The sequence below is a fragment of the Anopheles stephensi genome, chromosome X (assembly GCF_013141755.1).
Source record: "Anopheles stephensi strain Indian chromosome X, UCI_ANSTEP_V1.0, whole genome shotgun sequence".
NCBI lineage: Eukaryota > Metazoa > Arthropoda > Insecta > Diptera > Culicidae > Anopheles > Anopheles stephensi.
Window position 1 is genome coordinate 3,654,287 of NC_050201.1, and position 21,122 is coordinate 3,675,408.

Consider the following 21,122-nt stretch of genomic DNA (forward strand, 5'->3'; position numbering starts at 1 on the left):
ATTCATAACAGCACAACGCACAGTAATGAATGCGAATCGTGTCGTTATATACAGCGTGATTCAAATTTGGTTACGAATTGCCAATGTTAGTAGCACAGACCCACTTAGGACGGGAACAATTCGTGCCGGAATTAAAAAGAAAGGGATGAAGAAACTTATAAAACTAAACAAGTATATTACACAGAAAGAAAAACAAAACAAAAACTACATTAATAGTTCTGCTTTTGTATTACCAGTAAAACCGAAGGGAAGGAATAATGATAATTCAGCTTTTTTTCCATTCCACCGACACGCTTCCTTAACCTAACCCGTGTTTTGCTTCTCTCAACCGGTGTTGAGAAATGAAAAAAAAGTTTCTCTTTGTTGTCTGCAACTCACGCATACAAAGAGAAAGATACAAACTGTTAATGCCGGTATGAATGTGTTCGAAGGTGTGTTATCCTTGATAACAAACAATGTTTTCGTCTGCTTATGTACACATATAGCTAAAGATTTCCTATAACAAACGCGCTTCGTTTGGCGTTGACACCAAGAAGGGGGTGAAAAAATCGCGGAAGAAAATAAAAACCCAAAACCCCGAACCGATTTCGATCCGTGATGTTCGCTTTGACCTTACAGGAACTTAATTGGAAAACCCTGCCACGGAAATGCCACGCGGCGGCGTAGTTACGATCGATTGGGATGGATTTTGTTTTTCCTCTCTCTCCTTCTCTCTAACGTATTTTAATGGCCAGCATCTAGCTATAAATTCGTCAAATATATGGTGATATATTGGGGGGGGGGGGGGGTGGGAGTGTGTGTTCAAAACCAATCGCCAACGTTTGAAAACATAACCTCAATCACGCACGCACGCGCTAACGCCTCTCACTGGAACGTTCGAATTTGAAGTTTTAGTATCACGTTTCGCCCGTTGAAATTTTCAAAATTCAAAACTGTTGGCCGGAACATTATGGCGGGGTCGAAATACCCGCTCATCGGCCACTAGTACCAGCCATTAGTCCGCCGACGATGATTGTCCGTGTTACCCCAGCAGTCGACGTACGATACGGTTGCACCGTACACGCCAGGGCGGTGTTGCTGTCACACGGCCAGCCAGCCGAGCGTTCCATTATAACGAACCGCTCGAGTCGCCCTGAAACGGTAACAGCGTTTCGCCGTACGATGCCGTCGGCGAACCGGTGTTGGATGACGAATGGCCCAGCTCGAGCGACGCTCGGCTGGCCGAGCTGAAGCTGCTGCTGCTCATGTCCTCCTGGTCAAGGTGTACCAGCGAGGCCGACTGCAGTCCACCACCGGTCGCACCACCACCGTGCTGCTGCTGCTGCTGATGCTGGTGATGGTGATGGTTGTTCGCTAGGAAGCTTTCACCACTGCCATCCATCGCGAGCGATCCGTCTGCAGGTGAGTAAAGACAAAAGGTGGTTGAGATTTGATAACCAGGACACAAAGGTTAACGGATGGACGAGGGGGAGGGGGGGGGGGAAGGTTTGTTTGCGTGAATGTGGCGCGGGTATGAACGTTACACAATTTCTACACGTATTAAACCATTGAACAAAAAAAAAAGTAAGACCCCAACAACTGCTCTTAACTAAACAAGTAAGAGAGAGAGAAAAAAAAGTCGAGCAATGAGTTTGAATGGGAAATAAAAATTAATTTTAAGACTAGCTGTGATGAGGTGATGTTGACAAATCTCGACTGTGAACACCAGAGAGATAACACCATAGCTAAACGATACACAACAACACACCACAACCGGATTCAGTTTTAACGTCAATGGATAGCGACGGCCCCGATAGCGGTGACAGTAGCGGCACCGATCTTTCACACACCCCCTCCAGGGACTCGGTATCGTATCGAATCTCAGGAAGGAACCATCAGCCAATGTGGGTAGGTCGGGACAACCCCACTTAAAACCTTTTCCAGGGGGTTTGTTGAAGTTGCCAAAACTACTTAAAAAGGGAGAAAAGCCAAAACAACTCCCCCTTCTTTCTCAAGAACGAGGGACATTTTTTATACAACTATTAGTTTTTTTTCTCGTTTGTTCCCCTTTTTCGTTGTACGGTGAGTAATGAGTTACTGCGCCACGGTATGGTTTTGTTTTGGTTTGTTTAAAGTATTTTGTTTGTTAATTTATTTTCCCCGGTTTTTTCGTTTTTTTTTTGTTCTTCACCTTGTTTTCTTCTTTTTCTTCTTCCTCACATCTCGTTTTCGCTTAGTTTGGTTTGCTTAACTAGAACATTCGTCGGTTTTTTTTTTGTCTGTTTTGCTTTGCTTGCTTTCCTTTTGTGCCTGTTTTGTTTCACTATTGTAAGTGTGTTTGTTAGGTTGCTCGCTTTTTTTTTCTTGATACCGTTTTTCTCGTGTTTCTCGTTTGTTTTTGCTATTGTTTGCGATACATTTGTAAATAATCATCACACTTTACATGCGCTGCTGGTGAGAGTTTGTTTTGTTGATTTCCCTCTGTTTGATTTTGGTTTGCTAATAACCACCAGATGGGGAGGCTATAATCGAAGGATGTACTTGTGTGCTGCTCTACTACTCTGCGTCGGGTTTTTCTTCCTCTTTAAATTAGAACGAAATTAGGATGATATTTAATAAATGAAATATTATGCTTAATGTTTCATCTTAAGCCCCACACTTCTAAACCCCACCAAAAGAAACGATAAAAGTTTTCGATCGATTAATTTTAATTCGTTTTTTTGTTCCTTTTTTAACTTTTTTAACTTTTTTGTTCAGCCTTTTCAATGTGCTTTCTTATTTTGGTGTCCAATTGAGAAAATGTTTTCTTTTTAATTATCTACAATTTTTTGCTGTTGCTGTTGTGTGTTTTACTTATTCATTTTATCACTTATAGTTTAATATGTTTTTTTTCTCTCGTTCTCTCGCTCTATTTTCTTTCTTTTTGTTTAAGCTTACGGTTGTCTTACACAGCTAAGTTTGTTTGTTTTTTTTTTTTTTTTAATTTCATTTAGGCAACAATGAACATGCAATGCAAAGATGATGCTCCCGTTCGTGGGAAACAATAGAAATAAATCGAAATAAAATATATCATTACATCAGTTCCAATAATGGGGTTGTTTTCTTCTTCTTCTGTTTTTTGAAACGAACCAAAAGAAACCAAGTAACACATCATCTGACAGTTGGCTAGATTTCATATGGTTACGCTTTTCTCTATATGTATAATCGACACAGGATTCGTACGAACACGAGGGTTTTTTACACCGAACAGTATGATAGATGGGATTAGTATCAAATCAACACATGAATACATAAGCAGAAAAATAAACCAATGGCAAACATTTATGCCATATGACAGAAAGAAGAAGAAAAAAATTGTTCACAGAGACATCTGGTCTTGTTTCTCCATCGCTAATCGTTACACATCTATCGTGAAGTGATTGTGAAATCAGAAGCGGATCTTTCACTTTCAAACGTATATTGGCAGTTAGACACTTAACCAGCAGCAGATCGATAGAAACTAAAAGCGAATAAAATAATATAGAAGGGCAACTGTCCGATTGTGTTTGATTGCTGGCGCCTTTAGTAGGCTTGCAGAAGGCTATCCGGTAGGAGCGACCCGATAGCCTACACGGTAGCGGCCCTAAGCGCAACTCTCTCATATCGGTAAGTGCGCCATATCGGGTATCGAATCCCAGTACTTGCAAGACATTTTCCCGCTACTAGGACCATACTAAAATGATCGAGTGCTTGGCAGGGAGGAGGAGGGAGACCTTTCAAGGTTTTCTAGAAAGGTGCCCCTCAAAAAAGAAAAAGTAAAAGAAGTTACATGTTTCCACCAACAAACACATTGCATATTTGCGTTCAATTCTCCTGTTTGCCATCTATATCTCTCTTACGTCTCTAAACAAAATCTTGATTGATTGCATTGAAAACTCTCAGCTAACATTCTCTCTCACCGTTGTATACACATTTTACAAACGAGCGGCGCGCCTATTGGTATGTGTGTTAAGTGTAAATACAAGCAAAACTTACAGTGTGTTGTTGTTACAGTAAAATTAAGTTCTTTTTTTTGTTTTTAAATAACTGATTATTGAACTAAAGCGTTTTTTTTTGTTTAAATTTTTAAATTTACTCTTTTTTCCTCTTTTTTGCATTTGCTTTGTTTTTGCTCTCAATTGTACTACGAAAGATTACTAATTTAAAGGGACAAAAAAGAAAAATTAAACACATAACCTTGAGACAGCATTCTTTAAATGGTTGGTTGGGGATAATTGATAAACGGATGCTTCTATGGATAATCTGTATGGCACAATCTGTTTTTGAACGAACGTTTGCCTAACTGAAATTGCAGCTAATAATGCAAATTGCGATATATAGAATTTTATAGCTTTTTTGCGTCTCAACTGAACGGGTTATAATTCCGTTTGTTATGTGGAAAATTAAGTCAAACTCCCCCAAACACCTAGTACAAAAACTTAGACGTGCCACAAGTACTGTGGGTGTTGGGCTACGCGGCTGCTGGTTCTTTTTAATATGAATCATCTTTTTTAAACAAACAACAATAAAACCACAAGCCATTGCGTAAATTGAAGAATACAATTTAAAAATTAGTTTTTCTTCCAAATGAATACTACTAAATTACCAGAGAAACACAGAGAGAGAGAGAGTGAGAGGTTTGATAAATATGATACTCCTAAAGCAAAGATCTTGTGAAATTGAAAATACAAACGGTTAATCTTTTTCGTCTGCCCATTCTGCTTCTAATACCGCGCACCGATATCCAAAGTCTATGTGATGAGATCAGTAAACTTGAACAACGTAATGAGGGCGATCCGAATACAATCGTTTTTTACCGAGAGCAAAGCAAATGGACACCTTTTTCCATCACCCATCCCCCCCTCCCTCCCTGGCATATTTTCAGTACTTTTACATTAGATCTGTGCTGTGTTTCCTTCGCCATTCAGCAACAATTACAACCTACTGTGCGCGACACGACATCCCCACACACGGACGAGTTTTGAGCAGACAGATATAGACAAAACTGTGACAACAGCACCATCAGAGGATCGTTCGGAATCCTACCAACACGCGCACACACACACACATACACAGGCACACACACACGCACCGAAAAACGCGAAGAACACATACATTAAAAAAAATCCATCTTCAATCGGACATAGCGCTACACAGATAAAACCCTAGCGCAAAACAGGACGCGCACAGCAGCAACAGGTAGGAGAGCAAAAACAAAACCAGCAATGATGCGGCCGAACACGTCAACAGCACCATTCGCTTCAATAGTAATTATTTGCGCTTCTTTTTCGATTTCTTCTTCCCATTGCCCCCGTTTCCGCCACCTCCTGCGGCGGTGGTCGCGGACACTGTCGCCGCCATTTTGCCGGTGCTGGAAGATACGATCAAGCTCGTGCTGAGACCGATGCTGCTGCTGCTACTACTACTACCGCCACCAGCTGTCAAACACTTGACGGTGGTAGCGTCACCGATTTGGCTGCCGTCCAGCGTGACGGATTGTTTGCTCGGGTCGTCACCCTTGGCGTATCGTTCACATTCCGATGGCAGTGCTGTAAGCGATACGGTGATATCGGTGCCGGTAAGCAGCGGTCCTTCGCCGTACGTGAGCGAATCCTTTTTCGTGGTGGTCGGGGCAGCCGAAAGCGACGAGGAGGACGTTTTGTTGCTCGATATCAGTGGTTGCAGTTCTTCATCATCTTCATCGCCATGCTCTTCCTCTTCCTCACCCTCGTCCGCATCCTTCGCATCGCCGGTAGTGGTGGTGATCAGGCTTGCAGTCGTATTCGTTTGACAGGTGTTGGTGCGTTTGCGTCGTCGCCGTTTACCGCTAGCCTCGGGCAGCTTATTACCCGGTTCCGTTTCCGGTTTCCGGTCCAGCAGCGTATCCTCACCACCGGCATCCTCTTCCTGATCGTTGGTGGTGGAGTTCGTTGTGACGTCTTCCTCATCGTCCGAGCCCGACGACAGCAGGCTAACGATCGTAGCCGTGCCATCCGTTGTTGCGGGGTTGTAAGAGCTGCCCGTATTAACCCCACCAGCCGATTGCAGGTCCAAATCCAGCTCAAGGCTCTTGTAATCCGAATCCTGACCTTCGAGCGAAACCTGCTTCACCACACATTGACTTGAGCTGCGTGTTAACGGGGGCTCCTCTTCCTCTCTCGCGTCTGGCTCAACGGATGGGGATGCTTCCCGCAGGCTGGAGCACATAGCCACCATTATATTGCCACCGGTAAAAACACTTTGCATATCGGCCACCAGTTGCTCTTGCTGAGTCGTAACACTTCCAGCTGGCCCTCCATCGGACGCCTTTTCCGCCAAGGGGCTTTCGAAGCTGATCAGCGTTTTCTCGACCGAATCACTCGCCGGGCACTGCGCACCGGTGGTTTGCAACACCGCCAGATCGGGACAACCGTGCGGCTGCTCACCAAATTCCATCACCTCGTACTTCTCATCGCTCGCTAAAGGATCGTAGTACGTATCCAGTGCCGAGCTTCTACCAGTCTCGTGCGACATCATCTCACTGTCGTCTCCGCCCTTACCAACGGTCGGTTCGGACGCTTTTGCTCTCACGTCCACCGGCGGTACGGGCACCGTCGTGTCATCGCCGAAAAGTTCTAGGTCGTCAATTTTAAGCGCCTCTAGCGGGGGCAGCAACAGTGGGTCGGAATCCAGCATCACCACTACCGGTGAGGCGGAACGTTTCGATTCGCTCGATGATTCCTTCTCCCGGCGACTATCTTTACCCTTCGGCGTGTTACCGGTTCGTTTGCTGGTTCGTTTTTCGTTCCCCGCACTACCGGTGCCCTTTTTTTCCTGTGCTGGGGTGTTGCTTCGCATGCTGCTGAAATCCTTCTTTTCGTTACGATCGCTTGAAGACGCTGCACCGGAAGCGACATCGGGCGGTGGAATCGATTTCCTATCCTTACTCTTCTTGCAACCGAAGGTGGCGCTGCTGGTGAGCGGATAACTTTTGCCGTGCGCATCCGCTCTACTACCTCCTCCTCCATCATCATCCTTTCGTCCTTTCGGTGAGTTCGTAGCATCCCGCTTTGGTTCGCCTTCCAATGGATCGCTCTCAACCACGGGTAGTTCTATAGTTTCAAAATCTTCACACGTTTTCCCGAGCGATACGTCGACCGTGTTGAGCTTGGTGGTAAATTCTGACTCGCACTCTGAAGCCTTCGTATCTGCAGCGGGATCATTTCGTTCCTGCCTATCCTTACCCGCCAACAGCTTTCGAGTACGCGATTGTTCATTCTTGTATTCTCGTTGTTGCACCACCGCTGGCTCCACAACTTCCGCCCGTTTCGACACCCCAGACTGCTGTTGCTTTGAACGTTGTCGTTTGGCGCTGCCGGTAAAGTACGGCAGGTTCTTTTCCTCGATTACCGGTACGATTAAATCGCGCCCAATTAGTGAGGCTGGTTGGCTGAGTGGCCGCTCTTCGCATCCACCACCCGCCACCAATCTGGCCTTACCGGGCGCTTCAACACCGCTTCCGGTTCGGTCCAAGGAGGAGCCACGGTAGCGCCCAGCCCGCATCAGCTCTACCATGTCCAGCTCTTGTGCGGTGGGCAGTTTGGGTGCACATACGCTCTCGTGATGCACGGTAACGACGGGGCGAAACAGTGCCTCGTCACAGTTTTCGTGCAGATACGATTCGACACACTCCTGCATAAAATCGTCCGACTCGATGCTGTCCGGACCGGCCGAACCACCACCGACGGTGCTGATCGTGGTGACCGTACCGAGCGGGTTCACCACCTTAGCGATGGTGATGCCACCGCCCCCACCGTGATGATACACATTACGCCCGCTAGCACCCGAATCTGGTCTGGAAGGGTCAGGATAATAATTATGCTGGTGCAGCTGGTGTGGATGCTGCGCGCACGTCTGTACGATACCAACATTTTTCTTAACTAATCCACTAGCTTTGTTGCTACTACTGTCACCGCTGCTAGCAAACAATGGCGGCTGCTTACATTCAAAGTAACATCCGGCCGGATCGCCCCCGTCGTTGGATCCGCCGCCGCCACCCGATACCTTACATCCGCCACCTCCACACTGCTGATGCTGTTGGGACTGCTGCAGTAGCTGCTGATGCTGCTGGTCACAGATCGAGCTCAGCGAATGGGTCGACGAGTAGATCGATGTGGACGAGCAGGACGACACGGACGAAAGACCGGTGGTGGTGGTGCTGGCGGTGGTGATCGCTGACAGCGCATGCTGGGCCGCTGCAGCCGGCGTAGTCGAGTGCTGCGTTGGTGGATGTCCTGCCCCACCTACCACCCCACACGTCGAGCCAGTTCCCGAATGGTTGCCTATAACAATGGTGAATATAGTCCGGGGAAAATGGGTAGTGGTGAATTTGGCGAGAGAGAGAGAGAGACACACACACGCACGCACACACGCATGTATTGAAGTGATAGGCGCCGACAGTTTGAGGGGAGGGAAAAAAGGGGGGGTAGAGAAATAGATAAAGGGCGTTGTTGTGGTTGTTGTTGTTGAGGAGAGATGCAGCGGCAGCGGGCCGACACAGCGCGTCATGCAATCCCCGATGACCGACGATCGGCGTCCCCGGAAGAGCCGGTGTCAGTTTTGGCAAGATGGAACAACGGATGGAAGCCGCCCACGCACACAATCGACAACATCATTTATCGGTAGCAGAAAGTACGACACGATGAGGTGCACATTACCAACCAGGATACACAGATCACAGAGAGAGAGAGAGAGAGAGAGAGAAAGAGAGAAAGAGAGAGAGAGAGAGACAGATGGTAAGAAAAAGAAAGAAGCCAGAGGCACAAGTGTTTTAGAACCATTATTCAATATCATCATCTTGAAGCAGTCATATATTTTATGTGTTTTGACTTTTGATTTGCATTTTACGTAAGCTAATTCTAATTTTGAGACAGAGAAAAATAAATCAAAAAACTTCTAACAAAAACCAATGATCACCATTTTGTTACCTCGTTTGCGTAAACTAAGCATTATTTTCAAATTGATTTGTTTTGTTTCCGTAAGAAAAAAAATATATATGTACAATTACTAGGAACACGTCTAGGGTTAAGGCTAAGGAGCGTAATAATTTACAACAGAATTTCTTGCTTTGCAATTAAAGTAAGTGCGCTAGGGGGGGAATGTGTAGTAAAAAAAAAAACAGGAATGCATTATTATTTTCACGGGAAATTCAACACGGAATTGAAGGAAGTAAACAAATTAATCAACGAATAAAAAAAAAACAAAACAACAAAACATAGAAACGTGTACGCATTGTCGTAAGCCACAACCTCAAACCAAACAATGTTAAAAACTTTGCAATACAATAAGAGAGTAAAATTAATGAAAAATTAAATAAAAATAAATACAGGAGAATAGCGCGTTGTTTTGCAAACTAAACATGCGATCGAGCCCTCGACTAAGGATGGTAAACGAGCTAAGTGGCAGGTTAAGTGTAAGCAGCGCTCACTAAACGATCACTTCAGCGAGTGTGACACACTATGCCGAAAATAATACAGCATCAATCTACCGCATTCCGGACGTGAACACAGCAGGTGGTGATCATTAGCAAAGGAAAAGGAAGAAATTATTTGCATGTTTCGTTTTGTTTTCTCAAAACGATTGGCGCACTTTTATGGTGATGTGAGAATATACTAATATGCTATTTTTTGAGGTTAACGAGGGTAAACAAAAAAAAATTATCTAAAACAAAAGGCAAGCATGCTTGCGTGTGTCCCGTTCTGTTCTGCTTAATTTTTGTTTAATCCTTGATCTTTTCAATTTTTTTTCTAATGGATTTTTTTTTCAATGCCATCAAATTTGTTATAATAGCGGATAATAATGGTTACTGTGTCAATATCATTGTAAAATTTATGGTTCATATTTACTGTACAATTTCATTTTAATCTACCAATCGCACGAAAGCTATACATGGTTCTCTTTTACACTCACACCCAATTGCCTTTGACACTGGCCCTGTTTCTTTCTTTTTCCTCCGAAAAGACTTCTTTCTCATTGCTCTCTGCTGTTTTTTTCTTTTCTTACTCTCTTCATACGACTGTGGTTCAAGCAATGCAAAAGGGAAACGAGACGACGTTCTGCAGACAACAGTTTAGAAGAGATAAATCTGCCGACGTGGTGTACGATCGTGAAGCGAACCCATTCTGGTATTGTATAACGGTCGATGTATAACAGATAGTAATAACATAAGCGTATAACACCGTGTGTACACTATTGAAAAACCAAATTATTCTCCCTGCAATGGCCGACGGCTAATTACTGATGTGTAGAAAGCTCTTTCAAACAAACTTTTCCTTTGTAGCCAATATTTATGTGAAATGTCAACTCAATTAACTTTTGCTTCAACAGGTCTTTTTTTTTTTTGTTACACAGAATAGGTTTAAAAATATTGGTGCGATATCTTATAAGGTAGCGCTAGTTGTAAAAAAGATTCTTCTTTAAATTATTTAATGTGTCATGAAAGCAAGGAAGAGAAATGAAATGAGCATGAAGGTGGTGCGAACAAGCAAAATGGAAACGCAGTACGGAAACGATTGAAAAATGAATATAATATGAGAAACACAGCAAATAAATAGTAGTGTACAGGAACAAAAAAGCGACGGTAAACATTAACTTCTGTAAGCAAAATCGGCAGCAAGCAGCATTCAATAACGCTACGCTTTCTTTAGTGAGTGAGAAAATGGCAGCACCTCAGTAGCTTAGACGAACATGACAGTAAGCCAACAAAAGTTTGTGTAGAATTGTTTTGAACGCAACACGAACACAACAATGGGATGAAAAATGGTTTCATCCGTGTGCTAAAAATTACGGTAGCTAAATTGATCCATCTTTCTATCCTTTTTCATCTCTTTCTCTACCTCTCTCTCTCTCCATCTCTCTTTATTTTTCTCTCTCTCTCTCTTTACCATTTTTTTAAGGCCAATTTAAAATGTTGCATTAACATGTTGCGCAACGTAGAAAAATAAAATAAAATATGCACACGAAGATTGGCAAACCCCTGTCAAAAGGTGAAACCCTGCTGTAAACAAACGTCAAACCAAACAACTCAACTGTCCTGGATAAAACAATGATTATTTTTGCCTTTTAACAGCAAGGCGATGAAGATGGAGAAAAACAAAAATCCATCATTTGTGCAATGTAAAAAAATACTGCCTCCAACAGGATCACAATTACATACACAATAGCTCATCATGTAACACAGTGTGGTGCAAGTGAACAGCAGAAGAAAAATAGCACAAAACAATTATACGAACTTTCACACTAAAATGAAACAATACAAAACGAAATAGGAACCAAAATCAAACAGATAAAACAAAATGGAAACAAAACAAAGATAATACACACAATTGTCTAGTCGTTTTTATATATATAAATATAAAATCTTTTTTTGGATGAGGGAAAAATTTGTAGGAGGGTGATTGGGTATGTGCAAGGAAAACAAATGCAATAGAGAAACAAAAAAAGGGAGGGGGGGGGATTCATTCCACCATACCTGTCGTATCCTTTCCGGTTGTGATGAGGGGCGATTCACGCATCGCATCGGCCAAATCTTCCCGCAGCTGTGATTCCACCGGTCCGAGGGAGGAAAATTCGGTGTCCAGATTTTCGTGGTGCCGAAACTCGTTCATGTTCATCATGCGCGGACTCTGCTCGTAGCTACCTGTGCTCCGTTGTATTTTTTTTTTAAATTCCGGAAATGAAAAAAAAATTGGGTGGAGGGGAAAGACATCACGTCAGTAAGGGTGATTGTAATCGGTTCCGCACCGCACAAGGCGAGAAAGTGGAGAATGAATGAAAATTACTACATGATCCTGATTCAATGAGTACGGGTACCAGGGGCCTCATCATACCTCCAACTAAAGGCATATTCATCGGGTTGGACCGTTGCAGTGAGCGGGTGCTGCCGCCCCCACTGCCGGTACATATATCCACCGCTTCCGTGTCGATGGAGGATAATGGAGAGCTAAATAGAGAGAGAAAAGCAAAGGAAGGATAATACAATTTCAAACAGACTGTAGCGGCAAATGGATGCTTACCCGCTCGGTGTGTTGTATGTTTTAAACATAAACTGGGGACCCATCCACAAACGACGGTGCGGTCCGGCATGCGTTATGATTTCCACCTGCGACAACCACCGGTCATCGTGATCGAGCGAGACGTTACCCGCGCTGCCACGGTGGTGTGGATGCTGCTGCGAGCGATCATAGTCCTGCAGCGAACCGGTACCGTCGGTTCGACCACCGACCACACTGTCCTCGATGAAGCGATCCTTTATGAGCCAGTTATCGAGCGACAGTGGCGGTTGGATGTCACCGGTAGAAGAGTTTTCCTGTCGCTGTAGGCACCATTGCGCTTTTGCTTCCACCTCCAGTTCGATGGGTGTATCGTCGCAAATTTTCTCCTTCGGTGTTCCTGCAAGGATAAAAGGTAAAGTATATGCATAAAATGTGTTTCAATAAGGCTTAGTAGGCGGACACCTACCGGACGCATGTTTCGGCTCAAGATCGTACTGTATCAGTGCACCGTGGGCCGCCATGATGAACAGCGAATCGATCGGTTTGCGCTGGATGCGATGGGCCGGCGTATCGCGCACCACACACCCGGGCGGATCGAGCAACCACGAGCGAGCCTTCGCAAAGCTGGCGCAAACGCGCAACGGTTTCATAAGATCGTCCGACGAGGAGGAAGAAGAGTTTCGTTGCCTCGTGTGATGGTGCGCTCCACCACCGCCCATCGATTTGCCCGCTGCCGATCCACCTCCACCGCCCACGCCCATGTTGCTGCCGCCTCCACCACCACCAAGCAAATGGGACGGTTGCCTTAGCTGGGCGAGCGGCTGTACGACGGTCGGGTGTGGGAAGGGTGGCGTTCGGGGGTTTGCGTACGCCATGGCAGTAGGTACATGATTGCCGCCGGTTCCACCCTCGCTCGAGTGCGACACCGGGCTGCTCGATCGTCCATCGATCGAAAGGCCGGCCGATCGGTGAAACCGGGACAATCGATTCACGACATGCGGTGAACCGTGCGTCCTTACGCCGGCCGGTCCACCGTACGGTGTGACGGGAAACACGTGCGTCGTGCCGCGCAGCGTCGATACGGCGACCCACCGCGAGTCGAGCGAGAAGGCCACATCCTGCACCTTGGCCGTCGTGTCGCCCCGGTGCAAAACGTACAGATGATGTACGGCCGCCAGCGATGCACCGCTCGGATGCGGGTGCAGCCGAAACACGTGAAAGTCATGGCCCCGCTTGTCGGCCGTGAGCAGCAGCATGCCGGGTGCATCGAACGCCAACGCCACTATCGCTTCCGAATGGGCGAGAAAGTGCGCCACGATCGGGTCACTGCCGTGCGCCGTAATCGGGGTGCCGGTGGTCGGGCTCACGTCCTTTACCGGATGCTTTATATCCAGCACCGTCACAATGCCCGGCTGATTTCCTTGCTCGCTAACGCCGCCTCCGCTACCGCCCAAAATGCCGCTCACATCGTTTGCCGAACCGGTACCGCTGCCCGTATGTAGCCCGCCAATCCCACCAACACCACCGGACATGGAACCGCTGCCACCTCCACCGCCACCACCACCACCACCACCCACCAAACTGGAACCGAGGCTCGATCCCAGATGGCTGCCGGTTAGCCCGGCCGCCACCTGTTCACCCAGCTCGCGCAACCCTTTGCCGAAGCTTTTGGCCGCATTTAGCACCGTTGCGGTGTAGCTCGTAACACCGTCCCCTTCGCAGCCACCGCTCGACCGCTTCGACGGGATCAGGCGCCGCTCGGCGTACGCAATCCACCGGGAGCCGAGCGCAACCGGGTTCGGATTCAGCCCCGGGCTCGGATGGCAGGTCGTCACCGTCAGACGGTCCTCCAGCGTGCGCGCATCAAACACCGCTATACGCTCCGGAAACGTGACCACAATCGAGGACCGGTTCGCCAGGATGTCCACGATAATGCTTTTGAACTTGATGCTTTTCACCGTTTCGCCGTCCTTGAGCGAGACGAAGTTGACCGCACAATACTGGTAGCTACCGTTCGTGGCAGCCGCACTGGCGGCGCTGGCACCACCCAGCCCACTATCGCACAGCGCGATGAGCGGACGTTTGTGGGTGTACTGGTCGGCCGGTTCCGTTGCTGACTCACGATCGCCGGACGTCGGTGTCGGTAGCACGCGCAAACACTTCACACTGCCATGGCGCCACGACAGTACCTCGATCGCTTCCCCGTTTGCCGGTACGATCCAAACCTAAAACGAAAAACACAACCCGACCATTCGTGAGTTTGATGTGCATCGCGAGCAGCAGTGGTACACCCTACCTGTACACCGCTCACATAGCCCAAAATCAACAGCAGCGGCGGGGCAATGCCACCCTCGAGCTCCCAGTCATCGCCGAGGCAGGGATCGCTAATGTCGGCCGCATTTTCGAACCGCACCCACAGTATGTGATCCTTGCTGTCGCCGAGCGGTGCCTGGGCCTGTAGCGTTACGTCGTTGATGAAACCGGCCACACTGTCGATGATCGAACGGTCGCTCACTGCCTGCGGTGGTACGATGGTGGGCATGCAGCGCACCACGTTCGTACCGCCATCACCCGACGACGCCATCGAGCGGCTGCGCTGGGAGTCGGCCGACATTTTCAGATGCAATACCCTGGTGAAGAGAATTCCGAAACAAAAACGCTTACATTAGTCTCCAATACCAACACAGCTGGAGCTGGGGACGGTGGCATCGGTCACTGGCCGCTAGCCAATGGGCCGGGTGTGACTTTCTCGCTCCCAAATGGCTTTGCCAAATTTATCGAGTGTTCTAGAAGGTGGTTTTAAGTATTTTCGATACTCTCTCCCCAGATTACACCACCGACCGCGTTATAGAACACACCAGCACAGTCCTGCACCACCTACACATGTCTCGCTGGCTGTTCTCGAGTGTGTGCAATCGATCGCTAATAACATTCGAAGGGTAATAACAAAGGTCGTTTCTACCAGCAGCTGTTACAACCATCGCTTCCCGTCTGTTTCTAATTCTTCAATCGTGCTAAGAAAAACAACACAACAGGGCTTGCTGCCAAAAAGTGTTCTGAGTGTTCCTCTACCCCTGAAGGAAGAGTTCCAATGTCCAACTCACTACTAACTTGGCAAGACTGTTCCAGAAGTACTTATTATAGCGATATGTTCCTTCTGCTAGCTTTCTGTAAAACAGGAACTATCACAAAGCCCTAGTTATACTAACTATACCTCATAAGAACGTAGCAACCCGAAAATTGAAGATCAACAGATATATCATGGTCAACCAGCGAATGGTTCCCTCTAGTCATAAGCGAACCCCGGACGCGCGTTTGTGTAACGCTGTCTGTGTGGGTGTGGTGGCAACACTTGTGGGATAATATGGCACAAAAACCGTGACCAACCATCACGGTGGAGTTACTGATGTATTCGTTGTGTCTTACAACCAAGAACAAAGGAACTTCCTTTTTGCTGACCGAGCAACACCGAGCAACACGCAGAGATAGTAGGAGGCCTCAGGTGAGGCGCATTGGGGTCATAACAAAATTCGAGAAACAACTTCGTTCGTGGTACTAGAGATAAAAGATCTCCTACCAACTAATACCTCACACAAACACCAAACAAAGAGGGCCTCTTCCTCACCGTAAAGTCCGCAACTGGGGACAAGCTGATGCAATACAAAACTGTTTCATCTGTAAGGGGGAAAAGCCTATTGTTTTTCCTTGGAAAATGGAAACGATACGATCAAAGATTCGAAAATGTTGGGAAAAACTCAGCAATCAAATTATCGTATATATGCCCTCTCCCTCTCTCTGTGTGTGTGACAGCAAGCCTCGCCTTCTCTACCGAAGAAACCTCGGCACAAGAAATCAGCTGGACGTTTGAATCATTTTCCCCGCGAAACAAAAATAAAAACAAAACTTGCCCTAAATCCCCCCACCTTCCTCCCTTCCACGAGGGTGGGCCACCCCAATCGACATTTCACTAATACACGCAACATCAACAGTTTATGTTGGTGGGGGCACACACAAACACACCTTTACAATAGGGTGATGGGAATTACGGATGGGGTGCATTCAAGACGCGATGGATGGAATATTGTACTTTCCTATGAAGCACTGTGCGCGCTTGAGCGAACGAGAGCTAAAAATCCTCCCACTGGTGTGCTGTATACGATAAATAGAAGCAAATCAATCTAATACACTGCACAGTGACAGTGACCACAAATACACGAACCTATGAAACCAACACACACACACACAAACACCAACAGCGTGAAGTCCGTCGAGCGATGGTAGCGTCAGCTGAAGGACAAAGGAAAAACCTTCATCATGGATTGCACCGTACACACAAAGAGGCAGTTGCATATAAATCGTGCAATGAACAGCATAACCTCGCTTTTTATAAACGAAGTAGCGCTGTACGACGGTACACATACATACAGTCGCTCTACGGCAGCACCGTCAGAGACCATAATGACAGCAGACAGATCGTCCGTCAAATGTTGTGTTGCATGCATGTGTTTCCAACTATTGCTTCAGTCGTGCACACATGGTACACCAGCAGTACAACAACGCCTGAAACAAACCCCTAGCTAGCTCTAGAAGCGCTAGAGTCGTGCTTCGAGGTCGGTGGGGGTAAAAAAAAACAAACAACAGTGCCAACAGACCAAAGGGCCCTAAATATTAGTTGTGTTGCGGAAGGGAAACGGGAGAAAAGAATAAAGAAGGGTCGTGAGACGCGGGGAGCAGAAAGGTCAGAACCACAAACCCTACTGCTACTACCACCACCACTAATACTACTACTACTACATCCACATGGTATTGCGTTCAACTGACGCGCCTCGGACCTCATAATTCTTGAGACCTCTATCTCTCTTTTTTTAGCTCTAAATTATGGAGCTGTGTGTTGTTGTTCTTGTTGTTTTGACAAACATTAGAGAAAGCTAGACCTTCAAGACACGGGTTTTAATGCGAAAAAAAAACAACGCGCCACAGTTGTTTTGCGACATCGCGAGTTGGGACAAAGCTAGGGATGACGTGGAAACAGAGGTGCCGTATTGCGCAGGGGTCGGTCATCAGCAGAAAACTGCGTCATTATCAGTGTTCCATGTTTATCACAATGTTTTGCCCACCCATTCCTTCCTTTTCGCTTTTCCGCATCATCTCATCAGCATCTTTCGGCACGGTTCGCGCCGCAATATTTATCAAACCCGACGTCTTTTGCGTTGTACGATTCAATCGGTTCAGGGGTGGTAGGTATGGATAAAACGTGTCCTTTTTTGGGTTCACACACACACACACACACACAAAAACAGAGAGGGTTCATTAGTCCCTCGATTACTGGAAATTGATTTTGTTTCCCCTTGAGAGGGAGAGAGGCTATATCTCTTGCCTTTTCTTATCACAATCTACTGAGCTGAGCTACTATCGAGGTAAGGACTTCCTCCTGCCTGCTTAGCATTCAGGATTAGCTCGCAAAAGGAAGGTAGAATTCCTGGAAAACAGTTCCTTTCTCCCTGGAAAATTATTGTATCACCGCACCAACACACACACACACACACACACATACAGCTAGCCTTGGTGGTAGCAGCTAGTCGCGTCGCGATTTTTACCCTGCAATTGTAGTGACAAGAAGAATTTTTCTGTTGACATCATGGTTGGGATTTTGGTTGCCAGTGGCGTACCTTCACTGCGAAACACGCACGATGCTTTGCTTTCAGGGTTTTCCTATACATTACACGCCACCCAGGGTAAACAAAACATCACATGATATGCGTGTTGTTTTTATTTGCTGTTGTTGTTGCTTGTTCGCCGTGTAAAACGCGTGAGTCGCTGCACTGCTTTGTTTGTTTGTTGTTCTCGGCTCTTCGGTGTTTTTTTTTTGCCTCTCCTTTGATCGTTTCCCGACTAGACGTGGAGGTAGTTTCCAACCAGTCCGTTTGACGTTTGCCTCAGGTCGTTGATGGATTTTTGTTGTTGTTGTTGTTGAAACTTTCACACACTCACTCGTGTGCAGTCACACTGAGTCCATCCCAATCATGGGAGGGGGAAAAGGTTGGACTCCGAGGTACACACGCACACACACAGAACACACTGTTGGATTTTTCTTTCTCACACTTCAAGCTTCTCCGACTGGCTCCTGTCTGCTTTGTGCGCTCAGCTGTACTGATCGCGTATGCTGACTTCTTCCCACATCATAACCCAGGGCCTGGCAACCAAAACATCATCATCATCATCCACCACACAGTACAGCAGTACGCTCTATCGCGCGATGCACCACACAACTACTCCGGCCAAGCAGGCTGCATACTCTATGCTCTAGAGTGTGTATATGAACATGAAGGTGTTCACCTTGGGATGGATGTAAGGGGGGGGGGGATGTACGGCCACACACGCTTGCACACAAGTCAGTCTTCAGTTTCATACTGCTACGACACTGTTGTGGTGGTGCACAGTGAATGCTGATAGCATTATTTGCTAATCTGTTTTCGCTCACTGGGCACACTGGGCGATGGCGAATGTGTGTATCTAGCTGGAGTTGCAGGTCTCTTGCACCTTGCGGCCGTACCAATTTCGTACCACGAACAAAGAGACGGCGGCCAATGCTTCTTGCACACACACACACACACACACACCAGGGCAGCTACCAGATTTTAATCGTTTTTGTCGATGTTGTTTACGGGTGGTTCTTGCAGGAAGAGAAGATTTGTTTGCGGATATAGATTGTCAAGTTTTGTCTTGCCATAAGATTGCGCTAAACAACCTTCAAGCATTCTGATTATTGTATCGACAGGAATGCAGCTGAAAGGTTCAATTATCAACCTATTTACCCTTAGCAAAGGAGGTGTATCAGGATATAGCTGTCTAGACTATCATCCACCCTGTACGCAGGACTGTGACTATCCAGCTAGGGATATAATGAAGTCAGTTATCGACGACCAAGTTCTCTCTTCAGGTTGTAGGGTCAAAGAAGACCATTAATCCTTGGGTAGCAATATATTGCATCACCTTTGTTTTGTTTGTCACCTTCAGGACCTTCTATTTGCATCCTCCTGACCATATGGTTGCATCTAAAACGTAATCTAAGCTTAAGATAAAGCTGCAATAAGTGATCTTCAATTATTGGCATTGCAAACCACTATCCACCCTCAAGCGACTTCCTTTCGCTAAATGCACCATGAGTGAGAAACCTCCAAAGAACAAACAAATATGTGCAGTCTATCAAAATTTCACACACACACACACACACACACACACACACATATGAACAGTTTGAGCTGTCTTATATCGCACACTCGCGCATACTGTGCTCTGTCCAAGGTGGGGACATTCACACAGCTGTTCAGCCAGTAAGATACAGTTATTCTTAGGCTTCTACTCATATCTACGGATTCTCAACACAGCAGTAGCTATAGAACGTCGCTCGATATATTGGATGGAGATGATGTGGAGCAGATGTGTTTAATTGATTAACCCCGAGGGTGGCTATCCTCCGGGCTATTTGGGCAAACTCGTAAGGGATAGTCCCAAAAAAAGGGGTTCAAAATGGGGTTAAAAGTCCAAATCTGACGGGACATTAAACTGTGTAATCATTTTTCGCGTGTGTAACCCCCCATTTTCCAAATATAAATTCGCTGCTGCTGCACACATGCATTTAATTTCTCCCAGTAATCCATACACACAAACACAGGCGCGCTAACCCTGCTGTCGAGCAGTCTGTATCCACCACCAACACAAGGGACCCTTACAATGATATTGTTGTGTCGCTGTTTGGGGGGGGGGGGGGGGGTGGAACAAGCACAAGATACAGTAAAGTCTCCCTCCCTCACACACCAAAATGCAATTACGTACCTTTAGAACGGCTGTATGTTTACACTTTACATAATCCAACGAATAGATGGCTGCTGGCTCGGGGCTGTGGTTTTCAGCGCACTCTGGCTATGCTTTCTAGCGTATCGCGACTGTTCGTTCTCCGGTTAACGAAGGTCTATCATAACTCACTGTAACTTCCCAACAACATTCGTCCACTACTGTACGCTTCTTCAGTTGGCCATGTTTTCTTTGTTTTTGTTTTTTTGACGTGTGCTGCAAAAAAAAAACCTTCACCAGAGACAACTCATTGACGAGACCGCACTAAACTACACATGTGTAGTAATGGCCATTGGGCGAAGTAATATCTCAACGCTGCACCACAACCTCTATTTGCGTCGGGCGGGGAGGAATTCTTTAATAACTGACGCCTCTATATATATATATGTACGGGTGTTTGTTGGTCAGCCAGAAAATAAACTCAACCACAGAGATGTACACACGGAGGAATACACACAGTTTGACAGGGATGACAGGCGCGCGAGCGCCCACACACACACACAAAGGACGTTTGTTTTTCGATCTTTCGCGTGCAGTGCGTGTGTTGCTTTTGCTTTGCTCCTGTTTAGCAACTCTCGTACGATTGACTTTTGCAAGTTGATTGTTGAGTGCTGCTGTTGCTGCGTCGTCGCTTGGGTAGAGAATATTTTGATAGCAGAGAGCGCCAATCTACCGATACTGCGCGGCCAAAGAGCAAGAGCGAGAGAGCGAGAGACACACCTGGCACAACACACACACGCACACACACTCGATTCGCGTAAAATGGTCGATAAGCAGAGATACGGGGCCCCCTTGAATTTCCACGACGTGACAACCTAATTATGGCTGCTAAGTGTCAAAAAAAAAAACAAATGGGGCATCCGACTTCGCATTACCTTATAATGCGATTCGCATCTACAAAGATGCGCACACACAACACACACACGCGCGTACACTTTTGCACAACACAACAAAAACAACCGAGAGAGAGAGAGAGAGAAGAAAAAAACAAGGCCAGGTCACCTGAATTACGATTCAGGCTGGTACGGATGTTCTTGGGCCCTTGTCCCTGGCTGGACTCGATGTTCGCACCTAGCTGATACGATTTTACAACCAAAACACCCAGCTGCAAAATGGCTCCCGCACTAATGGCAGCAGCGCCACGGAGGAGTTGTGTTCAGACACTGGCGGAGCAAGATTTCAGCAGAACCACCACCACAATTACCACCGTACGACCAGTAGCCGTGCAAGTTGTGTGAC

General features: G+C 46.6%; 1 protein-coding gene across 3 annotated transcripts; it reads right to left on the minus strand.

Moving 5' to 3' along the window:
* Nucleotides 1-2,206: 2,206 nt before the first annotated feature.
* Nucleotides 2,207-21,122, minus strand: LOC118504694. 3 transcript variants are annotated; one of them, XM_036039518.1, is made up of 8 exons: nucleotides 20,886-21,122; nucleotides 19,866-20,099; nucleotides 14,326-14,659; nucleotides 12,496-14,254; nucleotides 12,051-12,426; nucleotides 11,817-11,977; nucleotides 11,507-11,674; nucleotides 2,207-8,318 (listed from the first exon to the last, which is right to left on the minus strand). In XM_036039518.1, the coding sequence occupies exons 3-8, from the start codon at nucleotides 14,641-14,643 to the stop codon at nucleotides 5,269-5,271; spliced, it is 5,832 nt and encodes a 1,943-aa protein (XP_035895411.1). In that variant the 5' UTR covers nucleotides 14,644-14,659; nucleotides 19,866-20,099; nucleotides 20,886-21,122; the 3' UTR covers nucleotides 2,207-5,268. The 3 variants fall into 3 exon arrangements, with proteins under 3 accessions (XP_035895411.1, XP_035895428.1, XP_035895420.1); XM_036039535.1 differs by having other exon boundaries at nucleotides 11,865-11,977; nucleotides 19,866-21,122; XM_036039527.1 differs by lacking the exons at nucleotides 19,866-20,099; nucleotides 20,886-21,122 and adding an exon at nucleotides 17,699-18,222.

Excerpts from the sequence above, each read along its gene's own strand:
- LOC118504694 (XM_036039518.1), bottom strand. The coding sequence starts at position 14,643 with ATGTCGGCCGACTCCCAGCGCAGCCGCTCGATGGCGTCGTCGGGTGAT. Across the intron at positions 12,427-12,495 it reads TGAGCCGAAACATGCGTCCG|GAACACCGAAGGAGAAAATT; the intron begins GTAGGTGTCCGC and ends TTATCCTTGCAG. Across the intron at positions 11,675-11,816 it reads CATTGAATCAGGATCATGTA|GTAGCTACGAGCAGAGTCCG; the intron begins GTAATTTTCATT and ends AACGGAGCACAG.